Below are 22,599 nucleotides of genomic sequence, written 5' to 3'. Positions count from 1 at the left end.
GAAAGAGGAGGAAGTGAGTTGTACAGATTTACCCACTCTTCCTAGCTCACCTTTTTCCGACTAGCTGGTGACAAGCTTCGGTAGAGCTTCTTGCCTTGCTTGCCAGCATTCCAAATGGTGAATGACGTCCAGGAGCTGAGGACTCTGTCCTCAAGAAACCTGACTCGGTGATTCCAGATGGTTCCCCTGGAGGGTTAGAAAAGGAGTAGATTTTGATCCCCAAAACTTTTAGCATTATTCTATACCTATATGCATACAGATACATACACAATAAACACATTTAACATTCATTAATTAGGAATTTCTCATCCTTGAACAGTTTTCTAGATACAGTAAACTGACTTCCTCAGTTTATGGCTTGATTGGGTGAATATTCCTAATCTACATCTCTTGAACAAGGTACCCTGACTTGAAAATGTCTTTCAGAGGTAATTCTGATAAACACCTAATTGTCTTTCCATTCTGAAAGCATTTCTTCAGAGTGTTTTTCCCATTTGCTTTATCATGACAGAACACAACACACTTCGTCAGAATTGTTACAACTTGTTCTACAATTTGTAATAATCCCTTGATCCAAGAAATGAGATGTTGGAATTAGTTAAAGCAGCACCAGGAAAAAAAAATCCCTAGTAATTTTCTGTGAGATCCTGAAGCTGCCCATGATTTTCTTTGTCTTGGGAAGCATGTGGTTTTCCTACCAATACCCCTTCTTCCCAGTTCAACTTTGAGCCCCCGAGTCTTCCAACTATATCAAGTTAGTATGGAATTTAAACACCAAGATACTCAAAGAATACACTGAAGAAGACTTCTGATTCATGAGTCAGCACAGGTTATCACACAGCAGCTACTGTGAACTACTTCATGTCTTTAAGTGCAGCAGATTTTATAGGAAAATGAAAATCTATTCAACTGTTCTTGATATTGAGGATCTAAACTGTCTAGGTGGGTAGACAGACAGGAACAGGAGCTGCTACAGGGATGCTGCTGTCAGCCACCCTCATCCGTGGATCAGTCTGCTCCTCCTAGTTGCAGTTCAGATTATCCACAATCCTGTAAGCATTACACCAAGTTTGGTTCTATTTCATAAGTAAAATACATGAGCACGATGGCTAGAGACATCTGATGTCCCAGCACTGCAGTAACATCTGACTTCTATGAAACAGATTATCAAATTTCACAAAGTCCTGGACCAGATTTATTATTCCAAATTATTCCTTTGAAATATACCTCTGAAGTACAAATATAACATTTGAGGTTACTGAAATTAACAGGTAACCTAATTTGTTCCCAAAAGTTTGTTACAAACCTCCCTAATATTTCAATGATAAGAATTCTGTGGGTTTTATTTGTGTCACTCCTTCACAGCCCTGACCTCTGGTTTCAGAAACATGCACCCCTCATCGTACTACACATACGGATTCGTGCTGGGATTATTAGTGAGCTCCAGAGAGCCCGCTTCAGCGTGCGAGTTCTGAGCACAGCCAAATCCTGCTTAGCACTTCATCACTGATCATGGTGTGATAACTTGGAAAGAACTTCACATGCAAGTGGAGGTACCCAGGAAGAACAGCTACTCCATATAAAATTTCCACACCGCTTCAAGGGCTACGGCCACGCACCAGCACTTTGACTAGTGGAGGAAAAAAGATCTTGGATTGGATTGCAAATCCCTCCTAATGCGACCACAAGCTACATGCCTGCTGCAAAGCTTTAGCTGCTGCTGGCATCCTTTGACACTTGCCTTTTTCCATATACATTAGAGCATACTATATTGCCAGAAGAAAAGTTAAAGAAAAGACATATGAAGGACAAGTATTTTTCCAGGATCACTTTACTGGAAATTTTAGAGCTTCTGCTAGATTCTAAAACGGAATATTACTGCTTTACACATAAATGGAAAGGTTTTAAAACTGATTTTACTTTGAAATGTAACTTCAGAAGGATAACATTCCAGAGGTACTTCAGAATTTGCTCTGTTGAGTGACATCAGCAAGTTTCTTTTCCACTTGAGTTTGCAAAGCGAAGAAAGCTGAAGAAAAAATAGGCCACCTTACAAGGCATAAGAAGAATTATCAACTAAGTAGGAGTTGTAGGGTAAACACTGGAATCTCTACATCCAGGCACACACAAAATGTTTCTAATCGTCATGGAGATGTCCCAGTACATGCCGTATTGATGGCTTCCAGACAGTATGCATTTGCTGCCTAGGTGATAGGTGACTATATTCCACATAAGTCCCCACAGAGGTAAAATTCAAGCTGACCAATTCTCCTTGCTGGAAATCACCCACAAAGATTTCAGACTGAAGCAGATTTACTGACCCATTCTTATCTATAAATATTATATTGAGAAATGCGAGTGGGGAAAGTACCGAAGGGAATTTCACTCAGAAATAAAAGGATATGAAAGTCATTACACTCCAAATTAACTGGATCACCGTTCAAATACAAATACAGACAGCTTTATCTAAGCACCAATAAATTGCTTTCTTAAATACCTATTTTGGGTTGTGAAAATGAAGCCAATATATACCCGGCACTTGTGATTTTTTGCTTGCATCACTTTTTGTAGTCTTGAGTTAAGCTTGAAATACTTTTAACAGTACAAGCCAAGATCATCAGTTCATCATAGAGCTAAAGGGATAATTTGTGACTGAGCTTTAGGGTGACAATCACAGACAATCTTCGTGAAAACTTGCTCTGCACTAACAATACATCTCACCTGTTGAAACAAAGGTGTCAGAAGAGGGAGTTTCAGTTACCCCCTTCAGGTTTCCAGTTCACCTAATTTGCCATATTTTTGATGTTTCCTGAATAGATAACTGGGATTCCTGCCTTGAGGGATAAGGGAATGCCATTTTCCCATCCTTTAAGAGCCAGCGCAGGTGCAACAGGCAGGAATTGTAGCAACGTGCAAAGGATGATTAAAGAAAATGCCCGAAACGATCTAGAAGTTGTACAAACCACTGCTCAGAGATGATTCTCACAGCTATTTTCAAGTTTTACATTATTACATATTCATAGCCACCAGCAAAACCCAGGAGGTATCATGGCTCTTCATCATCCCAATCAAAGCTGCTTTTCCTTCCCATGTCAGGAAGGATTAAAGTAAGCAGTTTCCCCATAGCCTTTAACTTCATTGCCTATATTCAGTTAACAAGATTTTCCTCAGCCTCAAGGTAGGACACAAATTCTTCTGACTGTAGAGTTTGCTCCAACATCCTAATACTTCTCCTGGAACCAGATTCTTAAAGTACATTATTTTTCCCATTTCTTTCATTTCCTTGTCACTTTTTTACTTTACTCAGAAGTATCAATTTTTCTACTTAGATAACCATTCTTATGGCTTATAGAATTTTCCTAAGATCTCACTTGCTATGGCCCCTCAATACTCATCAGTTAGATAGTCTGGAAGGAAGAAGAGGAGCCAGAATTCTGCAGGAGTGAAATGAGGGTATTCATGCAGTGGGTGAGAATGATTATGAAGTGTGTTGTTCCTCAGTCCCAAGTAGTTATTACCATACCATGCACCCAAGTAACAATGGAGCTCTGTTAAAATGTGTGGTGACCTACTGACTGAATACAGGAGTCTAGAAACATCTGCTCCACTCCTATTTTGACATGAAAGATAATGTGACAATAAAAGCTATATGATTTAATGTCTGAGCTCAGTGAAACCTCGCCATATTGCTTGACTGCCTTTCCCCTCCTTCCCCCAGTGAGGCTACATAAGTGAATCAACAGAGCAAAGACAGATGTACAAGTACTTGAGAAACGCACAAATAGAAGCCAAATATCCTAACCTGTGCTGGAATTTCAGGCATTGATTACCATCCATAGTAATACTATAAATCTGTAAATCTGACCTTTCCTATATGCGTTGGTCCCACATGCCACTCAGGTAACAGCAGACAGGAAGAGGAGCTATTCAAATGAATGGCCTCTTCCACTGGCATTTTATTCACAGCAGAGTTCTCTATTTCTGGTGAATCTCACCTGATAGATAAACCAGAGGTGGAAGAACAGAGAACTTCCTTAATCACAGTGAGAGCTGAAAGAACAGAATATAGCCAGCTTTGCACACAGAACTCAAGGTTCTTGCAATCCACAGGAAATTCAGGAATGAATCCCATTTGAACCTTGTCCATACTGGTAAATAAACTGGATTTTTTTGGTTGCTGTTGTTCCATTGAACTTCATGTGAACTTATTAATTGCTGGATTATATCGTCCCACTGAGTTATTACATTTACACTGTGTTAATAGGTTCTATTAATGTCTGAGTTCATCTTCAGGTCATGGGTCGTTAACTGAGGCATGGTTTGCATTGTGGCCTATTTTTCATGAAAGGCTTATTAAGAAAGACAGAGACTATCAATGTTAATGCCATTTACTTTTCAAGAATCTAATGAGGTCATTAGTTTCCATGTTTAATTGAAGTGCCAAATGCAAGCATGGATGATAAAAATGCAGTTGACCTCATCTTCATTTCAGTTGGGCAAGAATATGTTACACTATTCCTCTCTCTTGCCTATTTTGGGATGTTTTTGCAGGAAATGAAGCAGGCATTTCTGTGCTCATCAGTGATACGAGACCCATGCCTCAGAGTACCTCTGAAACAACCAAATATGTGCTTCAGGTCAAGTGCCTGTTCCCCTTCGCTCAGATGACACTGGAAGCTTCTAGTGCCTGAAACCAGATGGTTTCAATAGATGATGTAATTTTGGTTATTTCTGCAGAACAAGCTCTTACAATATTACACTTGCTCTGAATATCCAGCATATGAAATTACTGTGAGTCTTGTAAGAACACTTCACATTTTCTGCATAAAAGGGAATTGCCTGAATCTCAGACAGAAGGTACAAACCTTATTGCCTGCATGTATTACATTTCTCTTGATCAAAAGCTTGTAAATTGTGGCAAAGATCAGCTATCTGCCCCAACTGCCTGTCTTCGTGTCCAATACTACCTAAAGACAAGCACAGTGTTTTATTGCTCATGCTGTTCCAAGCTGACTTTCATCTTGCAATGAGGTACATTATTTTATATACAGTTCCTTTTTCTCCCCTTGATAAGATAAAAATCTATGAATTTTACAATGTTTCTATTATACACCAAACTTTCTTTCTATAGCACTTCACACTATAAAGCCAGCTCTGATATTGTATCAGATCAGTGTAACGTAGCTGTGGAGCACAAAGTACACACAGCCCTAGGATACAAGCTGTAACGTGAGATAAAATGATTTAGATCTAAGAGATACAATATGTGCGGATTGTGTGTTGCAAATTCCTGGCTGAAGAGAAGTTTCTCAAAACTTATATTGCTCATTCCCACTGAGCAGGTATCCATGATAAGAGTTTAGATGAAATTACAATGAGAACGGTTATATTTCTGTATGCACCTAATGAAATGTAAATATAGACACTGCACTTCATCCAGATTCCGTCACACACCCAAAACATTTAATAATGTGGTCTGATGCCTCTAGGGTAAGGGAGAATGCAAATAAGATCTCGTTTCCTGCTTCACAGATACTTTCACCTCTAGGTATTTGTTCCAGAAGGATACTAATCATAGGAAATGACCTAAAAATCATTAGTGTTGACAATTACACATACTAAAGAACTAAATGGTGCTTGCCAAGCAGCTTTATATATACATTAGGAAGTCTGGAAATGCAAAAAATCAGGCATTTTTCCCCCTGAACAGTAATGAAAGACACTCAAAATCAGCCCGTAACAGGCTACAAGCGACTGTTGTCTTTGCTGAAAGGATTGAATCACGTATCGTTTCTATAAACAAGTCCTACTGACAACTCTAGTTTTCTAAGATCGAAACTAGGCATAAACTGGTACTAAAAATAAATAATCAAGTTTCCTGTAAGCATCACTTTGATTTCAGACAAGATATCAATCTAGTTGGTGAGTCAGTACTTCCAAATCCAGCTCTCCACCGACTCTGGAAATTCAAAGACAACACAGGCCAATGGCAAAAGGAAAAACACCACAGAAAACTGCTCAAAACACATCATAAAAACAAAAGACTTCTGGAAAAGGCAGAAGATGCATTAAATAAGGTGGGGTGACCAAAAGGCAAATTAGGAAAGGCCAGATACAAATTATAACTTAAACCTTCATGATGAGCCCATGAATTTCTTTTTGCTCAACACTCACCTCAGTCTTCAGAAACAAACGCTGGCCAACTCTGGTCAACTTAGGCAACAAACAGGGGAACAAGCCAACAAGGAGAGATGTTACACAACCTTGTATTGAAAGTGTGCACAAAATGTTATTAGCAGTAGTACCAGCACGAAGCCAAGAGGAAGAATGGCTATCCCAACTTCTTAGAATGAGACAAGAAAGGCGCCAATTTGGACATCCAAGCTGCACATCTGAAACAGCTTACAGTATTTCCACATTCTCGCAGTATGTTGTAATTCAGGCTGCTTGTGCCACACAACCTTGTAGATCTGAATAAGCAACAGCTTGCAGTAAATTCAAAACAAACTCATTTCCAAGAATAAGATGTTTTCCCACAGATACATGCAACAGGCTTCCAAGAGTTCGTGCATCCCATGATGCGTGGCTGAAAAGTTTGGAACTAACTGCCAAAATGATCACACACCAAAAGGGAAAAAAAAAGCCCCTTCCATTTAAACACCAATAAAAGGCAAAATAATTCACCTCATATTTGTCTGTAAAATCCAAATAATATCTTCCATTTGCTTGGAATGACTGTTTCAGACTTAAATGATTTTACATACATATGTGGTATTTATGCTTACTATGGTATTTACAGTAATACAGTATCATGATATACAACTAAAATGCACACAAAAATGTTTAGTTTCACTAGTCAGTTCTACAAAGCCGTACAAATAGGACTGAAAAGTGTATTTATATCATTTATCAGTAAGAAAACTGTTCACTTAATTACCACCGGGATTCTGGAATGGGACTCCTAAAGAGCAGTGAAACTTGTATAATTTTTCACCAGTGTCAATGCGTAAGAGAAAGAAACAACTCTGGCTCAGCTTGCAGGACATCCAATCACAGCAAACACCTTTGATGGGTGAAATGAGCATGTACTGGAACAAGCAATCCACAATTTAATGTGTTCTGTAAGGGCAGGCCAGCACTGTAAAAGTAGTAGGCAACAGCTTACAAGGAAGCACCTGAGATAATTACTCCTAAACATCCTCAGGTGTATTTCAAACCTCCTTATCTGATTTAGATGGTTTAGACCTTTTAAAATAGGAAAATAATACATGTAAATGCAGCACATTATCAGATGAAAGGTTTAGGCTTGTTTGGTTATTTTTCAAAAGGAGGTTTCTGTTGGTAGTGCAAGTTTCTGTTTACTTCTTTCAAATTGAGACAATTCACTTTGAAATTAGGCTATAAAATTAAAATGATTTTTTTTTTTTTTTACATTATGGTTCACATGGCAAAAACCAGGTGAATCAAATCCCTGCACATTAAAAATCCCAATAAAATTTCAGCACTATGACATATTTCAAACACATTCTTGCAATTGTGTTCAAAGTATTGAAGAATTTACTAGTTCACTGCTTGCTTTTTCATGTGCAGCAGATGAGACACATAATCAGACAAAAGGATTCTTAATCTGCTTTGAGGGTAAGAAACTCAGATGCTTTAGATAACCAGAAAGGGTATTCAGGCAGATTCCGGGATCTCACATGCTCAGCTACAGAGTCCCAGCTGAAGGAATGGAAGTGGAGAAAACAATACTACTGTAATGCAGTCCCAAAAATGCTTCATGGCTCTTACGATACCTATTGTGAAATTATTTCAAGAACGGTTGCAAAGATGAGACAACAACTTAGCATATGTGTCCAATGTTAACATCACATGTTAACTCCATCCCTGCCTCACGACATGATTAAGCCAGGTACACTGACAGCACGTGAGCAACAGCATCTGCACCAAAGATTTCAGTTCAGCATTTCAACTCCAGCATTACAGTACGTTACTCAAAAAGCGAATTACAGCAACACCACCTTACACCAAAGAAGATACTACCAAAATATTAAGTCATGCTTGTTTTCTAGCCTTGTTTTAAAAAACTAACAAGTAATTAACTCAAACTGCTAATTCTTCTGCCATGTGATGCCTTGAAGAGACTAAGCATCTTTGCTGCCAATCATCCAAGATGAAGCTAAGCTTTAAGTTCTACCAAGAAAATGCAACTTACTCTAGGACGGAGTGAGTGGCAGCCTGTGGATGGTAACGATACAGCAGGAGGCAACGGTTTACTCGAAAGACTTCACCACCATTTTGGATATGTTTGTAGAAAAACAACAGATCCTCTGGAACACCCTGGAAGAGCAGCAGTTATTTCAGACTAGGAAGTGACCAGTAGTCATACTTACATTTGAAGACATGCCTTATTTTTCTGCCACATGAATAAAGTTTAACATCATTTTATCCATATTATTTCTGCATGTGTCTATGAAGTTGTCTAATGGGTCATTAAATAAACATAGCTATTGAAAAGATAAAGCTATTGAAAAAGCAAGCAGTGCTATTTAAAAATTAAGTACAGCTGACCACAGGGACAGAGGTGGAAAAATAAACACCATCTCATTTTGACAGGGGTATAAAGCTTGGTACAGCTTAGTCCCAAAAGAGAGGAACCAGCTGCTAAACAGTTCATGAAGCCTCAAGTGCCACATAACCAAACAGCTCACTAAAAGGGATCAGTGACTTCAGAAGAGTGCTTTTTAAAGTGTTACTAATGTTCTTTCTCTGATTGCCATACAAATACGTATACTGGACTCTACTTAGGAAAGGTGAATCAGACCCCACAATAAGGAACCTTAATTAAAACAACCTTAGAATGACACAACATCTGAAAGCGAAACTTTTTTCTTGCCACTTATTTCCATGATACATTCTTCCTAACGGATTGCAAGGATTGCTGCTGAGACACTGCAAAAAACAACCAGCCCGTAATTTCCTAGAACTGTGGCTCTGTCAGGCTCTAATAAGAGATTTCATGATGAGATGCAATATTTCCCACCTAAAAATCAGAAAATCTTCATGCCAGAGACACAGCATCCCATGGCAATCTTATAGCACATACTATTCCATGACTCATTATAAGCATAAACCCACCTTTAAAGATATAGCCCTATAATAGAAATAAAGTAGTACCATCTATTTTGCAATGGTGAAACTTCTTGAAATATGGCTAAAACTTTCAATTTTTCTCTGTTTTAATATAGATTTTTCGATTTTTCTTTCCTCCAACCTAACATGATTTTATCAGGCTAAAAATCTCTGCTATGTAAACCCAGGTGGGCCAAATAAAATATTTAAGTGTAGCATCAATAACAAGCTGAAAGATAACTTGAGAAAGTTGAGAAGGAAAAGATATTCAAATACATTTCTTTCTGTAGGCAGTATCACATACATGAGTAACAGAGGCATAAATGTCAATTCAGGTATTCTAGCTCAACACAGAAAAACAAGAGCACAACAAATAAATAAACAAAAAACTGGCAATTTTTCCTCCATTACCACAGCTTCTGAGTTTCTTCCATAATTAAGAAAAGGAGATTCTCCAATTAAAATGCTGGAGACAAAATCCCTCTGTGGTTCCCTCTGGCCTCCTCGTTACAAGAGCAATACAATTCAAGACTGCTTCTCATACCCACACCAGACTGAGCAGCCCAGGGGGTGTAGGGAAGGGAAGAGTAACGAGACCAAGAAAGCTTCAAACCCTGGAAAATATATGTGAAACACTCAATTGAACATATGTATTTTAGGAGAAATTAGAACCAAATCAAGCTCTGTACTTTGCAGCTCCAGACTACATGATAGATTGATTTAAGATACTGAATTGGGCCATGTTCCCAGACTCTGAATAACATGGATCCTGATCTGGCTGCTTGCAAAGGGCAGGGTATCTGTAGCTATCAGTTGTCTTTGTAGATATTGGTCTGACTTCCAGATTAAGAGCTGCAATGCAGAAGCAAACTTTTGGAGAACCTTATAAAACTCGTGCTTTATATGAACCTACTTTGAAAGCCACAGAAGAAATCAGGGGGAAGTTGGAGTGGCAGACAGCAACCACAGTTATTGAGAACACAAAACCACCACAAACTCAAATTCTTTCCATTTATCTTGTAGCCCTTTCTTATTCTGGTCTTTTTCGTATTCTGGACTTCAATGGAAATACTGAGAGTCTGCAGCAAAGTTTAAACCTTCTCTCTCTTTCAGTCACACATTAGACTGTGAGAGGCAGGGCACAAATTTTGTAGCACATATCAACTACTGCAGTAGCCATGGTTTGATTCAGATATATTATTATATCACATCCAGATGTGCAATTCATTTTCTTTTGGATAACCATTTACATTATTCAAGATAACCATTAACAAGTATATTAATAAAGAGAGTTACAGCAGAAGTAAAGAGATCTTTCAAAACGCTGTTTGTTTCTGACTGCACTTTTGCTTTCCATCAGCCAGCAGAAATCCTTTGAAATGAAGTCTGCTTGCCTCCAGGAAGGAGCAGGTGCCTTGTACTGCTCAGCAGCAGCCTCTCGCATTACAAAGGAGCAGCCCTGCCATGCATTTTTCAGGGGAGAGAAGATGTTGACTGCGTTATAGATCCTGCAGGCATGGGACTTCCTATGGCTCTTGAGCGTGTAAGTTTGTTGCAGCACAAGAGTTCCTTCCCAATTGAGACGTTATTATTGGATCCAGATGGCATTTTAGACACCAGGAATCTTTGCCAAACAACACAATTTTCAAAGAAAAAGCTGTTTAGCCACTAAAGGGATATTTTAATGTTATTTTGGGAAAATTAATATCCATAGCTGAAAATATCAATTTAACAAGCCAGCATTTTAGCAATAGGCTACTACACGAACAGTTTCAATGTTAATAAACACAACTAAATTGCACAGCTTACATGTTACTGGACTACATACAGAATTTTCCACGTTACAGGCAAAACCCAACCCTAGATGCTCTGCAGCACTAAAAGAGAAACTCACTGGCCTGCTTCACTCAAGGGTGTGCTCATAGGCTGCTGATTGCAACTCCTGTTGAAAATCAGTGCTGGTTCTAGCTAGCATGCACACAATGATCATCCATTTCAACATTAAATAAGGATTTATGATTACTCAGTATTTTGGGCAGGTATCACTTGCTGTAGTGATGGCTGACTGTACATTAATTTTGCATACACAATGGCTGTCAAGCAGAATCTAACTTGAATCAGAATAATTCCTTGTTCACAGACCAAACGAAATACTGCATGATTCTTCTCTTGTCATCTTCTGACTGTTTGTCGCTTCTTACTCTTAGCAGATGGCTGCGCACGAAACACTACTCCAACTGCAGCATCCTCAACATATGTATCTGACAAGGAGATGAAAGCCACCTACCACTACAATAAGCAATTCTGGCTACAGCTTTTGCAGCTTCACTATCAGTAATTGTGAGGAACATCAGTAGGGATAAAGATACTACGCAATTTTTGGAGGACTTTTAATGAGAGTGGCCTTCTGTGCAACGCTGTCACACCTGGTGAGAGATCATGTTGTAGCCCTGGGACAACCAACAGTAACTACTGCAGAAGTTTATTGTTTGGGTCACCTGGACAGAAGTTACCATTAGGCTGTACAGGCATAAACACAATGCAAGAGCTGCCTTTTAATGCCAAACCTAATACAGGGGATTGGTTCTGTGGCAGAACCAATCCGTTCCAACTTCCTCACCCATCGCTTTCCCCTCCATTTAGCCTTCTCTCACTCATCTCTGACACGTGCTCCTCCCCTGCCCTCTTCCAGCTGACAAGCGCTGTAGTAGGGCAGATGCTTGTGAGCAAAAATCAGTGGAGATTCAGCCAGTGGAGATTTCACTCTAACTAGAGAAAATGGGAAATCAAAAACTGAATCAAGAATACATGCATTTATAACAAAAAGCGATGACAAACAAGACAGGGAAGTAAATCTACCTAAACATGAAAAAATTTCCCTTCGGTTTGGGAAAGCTGAGCCCTTTCTCTTGGTCACAGGCATCAAGGAAAACTGGGCTATAACTTGGCACAATTTGTAAACCAGACAGTGACATCAGGGTAACTGTTGGGCAGAATAAGCTTGAATTCCTCAGAGGAGCCTAAAATTGCTGAATGGAAAGAAAATCAGAAAGGCAGTAATTTGATTCCATACTAACATGTATCTTACAGGACTCTGAAATAGTTTGTTCCTATTTTTTGAACCAACTCATTTCATACTGCACATTTTAGAACATCCATTAAAAAAAGATAAAAATTTCAGTATTAATATTATGCTAAAGTTGCATAAAAAGGGAGATCAGATGGTGTATATTACAACATCTAAGATTAAACAGAGAAAAAAGTTCTAAACTCAGGGTCATTTAGCAACAAAGCAGAGATGTTGAGTAAAGAAATCAAAGTACTCCTTTTTAAATACGTATGCCAACAGCTGGCCAGCCGCATTTCCTCAGAGCCTTGAGCAAAATCTTACAGAAATAACACATACAGAGGGGTTGGTTGCATGGAAGTGAACACAAAGACACCCTATGTATAAGGAAGTACTCCTGCCTCAGAAACAAATGCTGTTCTGCCAGGCATTGAACTCTTGCTCACCAACAAATGCGGTTCAAAGCATGCTGCTCATGGGGAACAGCTACTAAGTCGTTGAACCTAAAACAAAGTAAGAAATCCCTCTCCAATTTAAATGTAAAGGTGAAAAAAAAATAGGAACTAAAGTAATTTATCAAGAAGTATCCACTCTTTGGTCTTTCCCTAAAGACAAGTTTTATGTTAAATGTCAATCATATTTTCTTTGGTAATGAACAACTCACTGAAACTATCATGAATTGAAATACTCCTTAGTTTAACTGCCTTCAGGATAGTCACCAGAGGTGGGGAAGCAGACTAATCACAAGCTAACTCCATAGATATTAATAGCTTCTTTGCAGGATTATCCAACATATTTTAAAGACTCTTTGCGCAGATGTCACTTCATTTTTTTTTTGGCTCCCATCCACATTATGTCTTTACATCATTTTGCCTTGACTGCAAGACCTGAAGCCTGTAACATTTCCTTCATTGTTTGGGAAATGACAGGTTAGAGGAAATTCCGAAGATTGCGTTCATCCAAACGTATTGTCACAGAGAAATTCAGTTAAACAACGATGACAAGGAAATCAAATGGAAGGGAGGTGGCAAATTCTAAATGGTTTTTAATAACAGACTAGCAAAAAAGTGTCATTAGACAAGAGAAATGGGGTGGATTTTCAAATAGCCTATAAAGTGTAATTAATCATTGGCTCTACCACTCTTTCTTTACTTTTCACATCAAATACTGATCTCTGTTCAGCCTTAACTATACCAAGGCAAAAGCATTAGTGCCTGTGTTTCATCCAGATTTTTCCCCAGAGCACCTTGTTAGGTTATTTGACAGACTGACTGTAATTTTAATTCATGTTCTAAGAAAACAAATTCTTACTTAGCCTTTTACCCTTTCAGGCGGTATTGTAACTGCTTGCCTTTCTGAAGGGAATTACATTTGTGTGCTCTGGCAGAGAAGAATGGAAAAATCCATTAGTTAGCACCTACTAGCCTACAAAGTTATTTTAGAGCTTTGCAGCATGTGCTACCGTCTCCTGTGCACCAATGGGTATTTTGACACCTCCTCAATTTGTGCTTTTTGTGACCTTTTAATCACAAAAACAGATCAAAATTGAGCTCCAGACACTGGTTGGAGCCACAGTTTGTATTCAGAAAGGCCAGTAGCTTATAACATGCTATTCCACCCAGGGCTCTTTATCTGAATCAGTTGCTACTTCTTTCAATAAGGAAGCACTGCTTTCTTCATCTGAATCAGTTTGACAACAGGAAGATTATTTCTCATCAATTTCCTAAAACATTAAGTCAGAAATATGGTTCTTGTGACTCTCCTCCTAGCAGCGGATACTATTTAAAGTTACTTTATAGGCTTGTGCCCATTTCTATTTTTATGATCTTCATCTCAGTTAAGCATTTCTGCTTTAATTCTCATGTATCAGCGGTCGTATAAATCAAGCCTCTACTATTTTAGTTAATCAGTGCATAAAGCAAATCTGTCAGGTTCTTAGCCACCATTTATGAAGATACTATTTAGGATATTGCTTGGACACTGCCACAGTGATTACACAAAAGGAGTATGTTTCCAGCAACTGCAGATCTTGACCAGAAAGAACTTTATTTCCAAAACCATTTTGTATATATTTGTTAAAAATCTGTTTCATGTAAAGCCTGGATGGAGATACATGCAAACATGCACACCTACCTGCAGGAAAAAAAGATTACATCATGGCTTATATATTTCTATTCTATCAGTCCATTCCTACTACTAACATAAACATCAAATCACAGTTTCTTCCACGGAAGAATTATCCTCCATTTGTCCTAAGCACTGAAATATGAAGAACAGGTGTTTGGATTTAATTCCAAATGAGAAATGCAGCTTTTTGGCATGGAAACAGCTTAGCAAATGGAGAAGGCTGAAATGTGGAGATTTGTTGGCCTGTTTCTGGGTTTACTTGCAGCAATAAGACACTTACAGGTCACACTGTTAAATCCTAACCAATAGCGGAGATGGAAGTGATCACATTAGCATAGAGCATGGGTCAGGTGAGAACATACACACACACGGGTAAGATCCTCAGGAGTCTCAGTACTAGTTTGTAACAGCTCTGTTGATACACAGAGAAAAATCTGTCTTTGTCTCAAGGGAATTCTTTTCAAATTGAAATGAATTACTTAGATCAATGCTAAATACAGTGCTAAATGCTGGAAGAGTTAGGACTTGATTTTGTGTCCTCTAAACCCACACAGGACAAAGGTTTGACTTCACTGCTTACATTCATGCTTTGTTAAGATCTGTCATCACCCCTCTTCACAGGGTACTTTCTGAAGGTCCTCTGTATCAGCGAGAGTTTGAGTATTGACATGCTGGACACTTCACAATAGGGACGAACAAAAAGTTTAACTCATCACTGGTAACTTTTAAAACTAGAAGCCATATCATGCATTGTGGCTGAAAAATCAGTAGGATTAAGACTGTCAGTGAAGAACCAGTACCAATACAGCACAACACAAAAAACCCCACAAAAATCAAAGAGAAAAAACCCCAAACCTAAAAGCCAAAAGCACAGAACAATAGCCTCTTTAACTTAACCTCTTGAACTTTACCATTAGGCTTGCTGTTCAACTGTTGTTACTATGTTTTAGCCTTCTTGCTTTCTTCTTTGAGCTTACTAACAATGCTCAAGAAGTCAAACATTCTTCAGAGAGTGAAAATACAATAAGTAATAATAATACAAAAGAAATAAAGAGCATGGGTCAGCAGATGTGGATTGTATTGGGAGCCAGGCACCATTCCCACCTCTTCCACTCACCTACCATGTAATTAAACGCAAGTCTTTTCACCACTCTAAACAACTCTGTTCTCTGCTGTCTCCTGGAACTATGTTTTTGTTGGCAGCCCAAAGAACAATATTTTTATATCCTCATGCATACATATATACATGTGTAGGTATGTTTGTGTGTATATATACATACTGCATGGCACAGGAGGGCTTCATTTAGAGGCCATAAAAAGAATAATAATAATAATCTCTTGTAGTTGAAATAATAACACAGGAAATAGTGTTAGCAGAGGGTTTTTTTAGATTACTATTCCTATTAAATGAAAGCATTTTCATTCCACCCATAAAGTCCCACTAAGACCATGGGAAGCAAAACCTCTCAGGTCCAAAACACACAGAATGGACCCAAATGTGTCTGAATTAGATCTCTTTGCCAACATATTTGTAATAATACCACAATAAGTACCACCAACAGACATCCCTGGATTTATTTCATAAAGATGCTGATGAGCCTGAAACAACCAAATGGAACTCACACAGGAAATTTTTAGAGCAAAAGCACACCTAACTGTCCATGCAGGAACACTTCTCCAATAACAGTCATCTAATTTGTAGCCTCTCAGTCCTGATCCTTGAGGGAAACCTACGTAACATCCTCCAAGGACAAGCCTTAGAACTCAGATTGACAAGTGGATACAAGACAAGTGGATAAATAAGATTTAGTAATAGTAGTTTTATGGCATTTTGTGACCTTTCCTCCTCCCTTCTTTCTTCATCTTAGGGACATAAATTTTTCCCCTTAGGACAACATATTACCATCTTTTTGCCATCCTGCACCTTTCTTCCCTTTCAGTCTCTTTCCCCAAATCTACCTTACTTTTCAGAGATGGTTCATAATGAAACCATGAACAGACTTTTCTTGAGCTTTCAGATCTATTGCATTTATTTCAGGGACTGAAGAGGAGCTTGAATGTTTGAATCCTCCTTTAATTTTTCCAGGTATGCCAACATGTCTAACAAAGGTGTCAGATTGATCTACAAAGCCCATCTCAGTTGTGTCCTTCAATCACCAGTTACCCCAAAGCAACTGCACTTGTTTGTTGTTGTTCTTTTTAAAAAGAAAGGTATATGGTATGACCCAGATTTTTTCAGACCTCAGTTTTTACCTATACTCCTCCCTTTGCCTAGTGCTTCTTAGTAATAGATTTAGGGCTTTCAGAGGCTGTTGAACAAAGAGCTGGTTCCTGGATTAGTATCATCCATAGCACTCACCTTTCCACCCTCATCAAATTTTCCCACATGAAAAAACCATTCGCGAGAACAGAACCAGGTTGGCATGATCACAGTAGGTCCATGGGAGGTAAACACCTAGGAAAAAGGGAAAAAAAGCCAGTATTAGTTACCACAATGTCAAAATCCAACATCTGTTGGGGAACAAAACAGACTCATTGCATTCACCTGAAATCCTGACAATACTCATGCCTAAACTTAACCTTCAGCAATATTAAGAACTGAGAAATTCAAGTGCTTAAAATTTAGCATGTGCTTAGTGTTTAAACTGTGATGTAAACCGGCACCTTTGAGGTGTCACAGCCAAGAGATTAGTCTACTTCCTGCTTCATTACATAGAAGGAAGAAGTTCTTTCCTTTGAGGGTGCTGAGGTGCTGGCACAGGGTGCCCAGAGAAGCTGTGGCTGCCCCATCCCTGGCAGTGTTCAAGGCCAGGCTGGACAGGGCTTGGGGCAACCTGCTCTAGTGCAAGGTGTCTCTTGCCCATGGCAGGGGATTGGAACTGGATGAGCTTTAAGGTCCCTGCAAACCCAAACCATTCTATGATTAACATTCCATAACGTTCTCTTCTATAAGTTGCAGCACATACAGAATACTTCAAACTTTATTTCAAATTTAGAGAATTATACTGGGAATGACACTTCTATTAATAATGGCAATATTGATATTGAAGTCAATGAATTAAAAAGAATCTTAAAAAGGTAAAGTTCTTAAGCTTAACCCAGATGAACCTCAAGATCCCTTCCAACCTGGTTTTCTATGATTCCTTATACATTTATTGAGTAGGAACTTTCATGATCTTTTATTTCTGCCAAAGACACTTAAAATCTTAATCAAGGTCAGCCAAGTATGATGCAATTGATTTTAAACATCACCAAAACATTACGGATTTGCTTGCTACCCAGTGGTACCTACCTTAAAAGGTTGTTGGAAAGAAAACGCTTCAGGGACTGAAAAGGGAGATGCTATTAATTACATCCCCTTGACTAGTGACAGCTAAGAACTATACAAACTCGTCTTTGCAGCTTTAAACAAACGTGTTGTAAACACAACTGTGAAATGAACCAGAATCTGGATTAGGGAAGGTAAACTGGTTCTTTCTTTTGTTCCCAGATGAAGTATCTGGCCAAACAAGAGACTGAACTTGTCAAACAGAATGTGTGCAGTTAAGCCAGGAGACTCTGCCTGCTTCCAAGAACTACAGAGGAAATAAAGAGCTTCTGTCTTTGTGAAGGCAGAAGAAACCTCACAATTACTGCCACTCTCCAAACACTAATGAAAATGCTCCTCTTATGAGCAGGTGATTTCATAGCATGCTCTGGTGGTAATATTAATATGCCTGTATAGTTGGCATTTTTAAATATCAGCACATGAATGTAGATTTTGACACATGCATCCAAGCATTTACATTTTAAAGATGCTCCTCTTGACTTTAACCTTGGATAGAAATCCTTCAATTCTTCTTATGCCTGGCAACTTCCATTTCCACAGATAAACATGGATTTAAAACCCAGTTCTATACAGACCAACTCTCCAAACAAAAAGGATTAAAAATGTAATCAAAATAGAACAGGTGATCTACTCCCACTTATTGCAGGAACCATCCGACCGGACGCAGGCATCCACGTTAGGGTGAAGACACTGCATGCTAACTCCAGCTAACTCCAGGAACATAATGATAGAACTTCCCTGTTCATAAAGCACCCCTTGGGTGACTCATCTTGACGCAGACACTTAAAATTTCAGGCAGTTATATTTAGTCAGAAGAATCCAATCACTTAATGGCTACCATTAACACACTAGCAGCTTGCACATAACTGAAATAACACTAGATTCGGAGGTGCTAAATGTCAAAATCACTCCCCAAAAGTCAGTGGGAGCTAAAAGAGACAAAAAAACCAACCCAGAAAATCAGAGTAAACATGATTACTCAGCACATGGTTATTAGGTCCACACTAATTACAAGGGTGATTGAGTACAGCCTGAACCAAACAATGACCAAACAGTAATCCCAAAAGAAAACAACAGTAGGGAGAAAAGCGAGGCTGGAATGCATTGCATTGAATCTCATTTCTGAATGAAAGAATCTTCAAAAGAAAAGTCTTGAGCCTACTGGCATACGTAAAATGCATTTGAAGAGGCTAGAATGCTATTCCTCATTGCAGCCAGGTTCAGAGAACAGAAATGCATTTAAAGATGTAGCGCAATGTAATTGGTCATGCTCACATGTAATGAGCATATATCCCAAATATCTTATATAATCTCTGTTCCATTGATTTATGTACTTAGGCCAAACCAAAGAGAAGAAATTTCAAACACTAAGAAAAGAAAAAAAGCCCATCAAAATGGCACTTCTGCTAACACAGATGATGATATGGTTATGAAGATTATGTATCAGACTGTCACACACTACATACACTGATGTCTTTTCCCAATTTGGTGTTCTCTGGCTCGCTGTCCTCTCCAGAAAAGACACTAGAGGGGAATTACACAGCCAAAACTGAGACTGATGATGACACATATGACTTCAGGGTCTTATCATTCCACAAAGTCTTTGAACCTGGAACAGTGCACCAGCTAAGAGTCAACGCGTTGGTAAATGAGCTTATTCTAGATAAGTAAGTATAATGCAACGTCAAAACAAACTTTAGGAAATTTAAATTGGTGCTTCAAATGGACAATTTCATGGTGCCTTGTCCCTTCTTATGGGACATTAATAGAAACATCTGTGAAGCTAAAATTCTTTTTTCCTTTGTTAGCATAGTTTCCAGCTGGATCTGCTCCCTGATCCAACAAACCACAAACACACTGGTGTTACCACAACTGAGGAGGTAGGAAAACAGGGCATCAAACACAGAGAAAACAGCAAGAGTGTTCTTTCAGTAGCAGTACAGATAATTCATAAATCATCTTTGACCTGATAGGGGAATTGTATGCTCAAAGTCTAGGTTTACAGTACCTCTGTTAATTTAAGAGCTCTCCCACTCATCCTGCCTCTGGCTGTGCAACCCTGTCACTTATTAACAGCACCGGCACTCACCTGACCCCATGATCAGTTGGATCAGAGCACTACAGCAGGAAGAAAGCTATTAATTTATTTTAGTGTTACTTTTCTATAGCCTTAGTTCTCTGAATCAGTTCAATGTGGGGTCAGACTAGCAATACTGCTGACATACTGGAGGGGGAAGGAACAAGCTTTAGAGAGGAAAGCAAGACCTGCCTTTTTGGTCATTGCCCTGTTAATCAGTCCAGCTGTGACATAAAACTGTACCCTCTGTCTGAATGCTTTCACTGATGGGAGGAGAACTGGCTGAGGAAAAACAGTGAACCCCTAAGAACTGTACTGAAACACTGCAAGCACCTGCCAAACTTCTGAAAACTGCCTTCAGGAGCTCCTGAAATTTCATCTTCAAGAGAAAAATAACTTCAACCTCTGCAGTTTGGAAAGTCCAGATTGCAGCTTGGTTTAGTCAGACAGGAAAGTCTCCTCTGGGTTTCTTTTTTGCCTGCTCCTGTCATACACTCTTGCCAAGTTGTTAAAAAATGGTTGAACTGGCTTAGTCTGTGATTAAAACTGCAACTTCCCACTTTGTGAGATTGCCACTCAAGACTTCATCCATACATCTTTTAGATTGTGTGGACTGGAACAAGAGAAACAAACAGGACACGCTAGTCTTAGTCTGAAAATCAATCAAAAGCAGAATACGAATTACAATGCAGCTCCATAACTGCTGTGTTTAGTTTGCTTGGAAATGTTCTACAGCTCTGCCTAACAAATGTCCTGTATCACCTGTACCACCTTGTATATCCTATATCACCTTGGAACCTCTGGGGGTTTTCAATCCTACTCAGGGCATTAATTCAGCATACTGGAAAGCAGCTTCGATCTGTGAACCTGTCACACAGCTGTATTGGAAGAGTAATGCTTAATAATAGTTGTTATTAATTACAGTACACTGTAGGCTGTAAAGATTGCCTAAATATAATCTAGTCGAATGAAACCAACTTGTTAAAAACCAACTACAGAGCTTATAGATGAAGGTATAGATCTGTTCAGATTCAGAATTCCTGAAGAACACACTGTTGTCATAACCAAACCGGAATCCATCTTCATCAGAGCCAGGTGATGGAGCCAGGCTGCTATTTCAGGACTGTAGTTGTTACATTATTTGGAACTTTTATTGTGATCTGGTTTTATTCCAAGGATCAAGTAGCAAGTAACTGAAACTGATTTACTCTGGTTTGTTCTTACCAACTGTTTGGCTATTGAATTACATTCAACTATTGCAGAGGTTCTCTGAAAATAAATCTAGAGAATATAAAGAGTTGATAAAATGACTTTTCTTTGTTGTGTTCCAAAGCTGTCAACAGCACATGTAATTCTGGTCCCCACTGATGCTCACTTCAGATCATGTCAGCATTCAATACCAAATGTAAGTTCCAATACTGACAAAGGCATTTATGTGTTTATAGTAACTCTTCAAGGAAAGTTCTATTTCCTGAAGCAGCAAATCAAAATCTAACAGCCATGTGCCAAAAGAATACATGCAGATGGTGAAACAACCTTACCACACTATGTCACGCAGAGAACAGAGGGGAAACCAGGCAGTTCACCAGAGCAACACAGTTAATCAAGGGCCTAGACTGCTTTCCAATGTAACAAGCTAATTCCCCAAAACACATTACACATTTCATTCTACTTATGCTATAGCAGTTACGAAAAACATAACCACACAGTTCAAGGGTTGGAAACAATCTCCCATGTTATGATAAATAAAGCTCTCCTATATGCAAGGTAACACATTAACATGTTAGAGAAAGATCCCATGATAAGGGCCACAGGGATTTTGTGAGCTGCAGGCAGACCGCAGGCTAAAGGACGCCACCCCTCACTTAGATAAAATTATACACTAAAACATCAGTGCCTTAATTCAGCAGGGAATGTACCAGGACCTCATTACTAAAGATAACCAGGCTTACATCCAGAATCAGGTGTGTCTATTAGCGTGACAGAAGAGGTATGGAAGGTAGGAAAGAGAAGAAAAGAATCTTTACCCTACTTCAAAAGAAGTCTTAGTATTAAAAGAAAAAAAACCCCAAAAGTTCAATAAAGCTTGTTATAATTCTAAGGAACCTCAACACCCAATCTGGGATGGATTACATTCAGTTAGTTTATATTGTACAGCGCTGGTTTACCCTTTCATATGCCTATATAAATAATTGCCTGTATCACCTAATCATTGCTTGCTTTGCCATTAGCTGAAAATCCCTGCTCTGAAGAAGCTGGGATCTGGCACAGCAAAAAGTACACTTCAGATATAAGACATGCCACAACTCTCCATACTGAAAGGCTGATATACACATAGTAATTCTGGTATAGGCTTGACTAAAAATCATCATTACTTAACCTTCACAATCTCAAATGCTACTTAGCAACGAAACCAATGAAAAAGAATCAAGAGTCCTGAGAATTGCTAATGCCAGTGAAAGCAGAGAGCATTCAGCACCTCCAAGAAGGTATTCCAGTACTGCTCCTGGAAAATTTATGACCTGCAGCTCCCCATGATTTCCTCAGGATTTGAAGCCATAATGAAGCTGCAATGTTTCACAGTTTGCTGGAAATAGACTCTTTGCAAGAATGGAACCAAGGAGAGCAGCTGTAAGATGATGCTTCCTCAGTTGCTGCATCTGGTTTTCTGACTAGTGTTTCCTATCACTGCTTGAAGGGACATAGATTGTTGATCTTCTGTAACAACTAACTTGATCATACAGCTAGTTCCTTTTCAGTATAGAACTGGAGAGTAGAAGCACTGCACACAGAGATGTTCACTTACACCTCAACACAATCCCTTCCAACGCTGCAAAACTTAACTAAGGTTCAAATTAAGATATGATT

At 38.9% G+C, this 22,599-nt stretch overlaps 1 protein-coding gene across 1 annotated transcript in view; it reads right to left on the bottom strand.

Annotated features, from left to right (window-relative positions):
• Positions 1-22,599, bottom strand: part of B3GNTL1 (UDP-GlcNAc:betaGal beta-1,3-N-acetylglucosaminyltransferase like 1) — a gene marked incomplete at both ends in the record, with an annotated part of 112,667 nt that overhangs the window by 12,437 nt on the left and 77,631 nt on the right. Inside the window, 3 exons of the mRNA XM_080629335.1 lie at positions 51-186; positions 8,216-8,340; positions 16,686-16,781. Of these exons, the coding sequence (XP_080485461.1) occupies positions 51-186; positions 8,216-8,340; positions 16,686-16,781 (357 nt within the window). The remainder of the gene's footprint in view (positions 1-50; positions 187-8,215; positions 8,341-16,685; positions 16,782-22,599) is intronic.

Source organism: Psittacula echo, assembly GCF_963264785.1.
Source record: "Psittacula echo genome assembly, chromosome: 14".
NCBI classification, from domain to species: Eukaryota; Metazoa; Chordata; class Aves; order Psittaciformes; family Psittacidae; genus Psittacula; species Psittacula echo.
The sequence above is the reverse complement of the archived record's forward strand: the minus strand, read 5'-3'. Positions and strand labels throughout refer to the sequence as shown.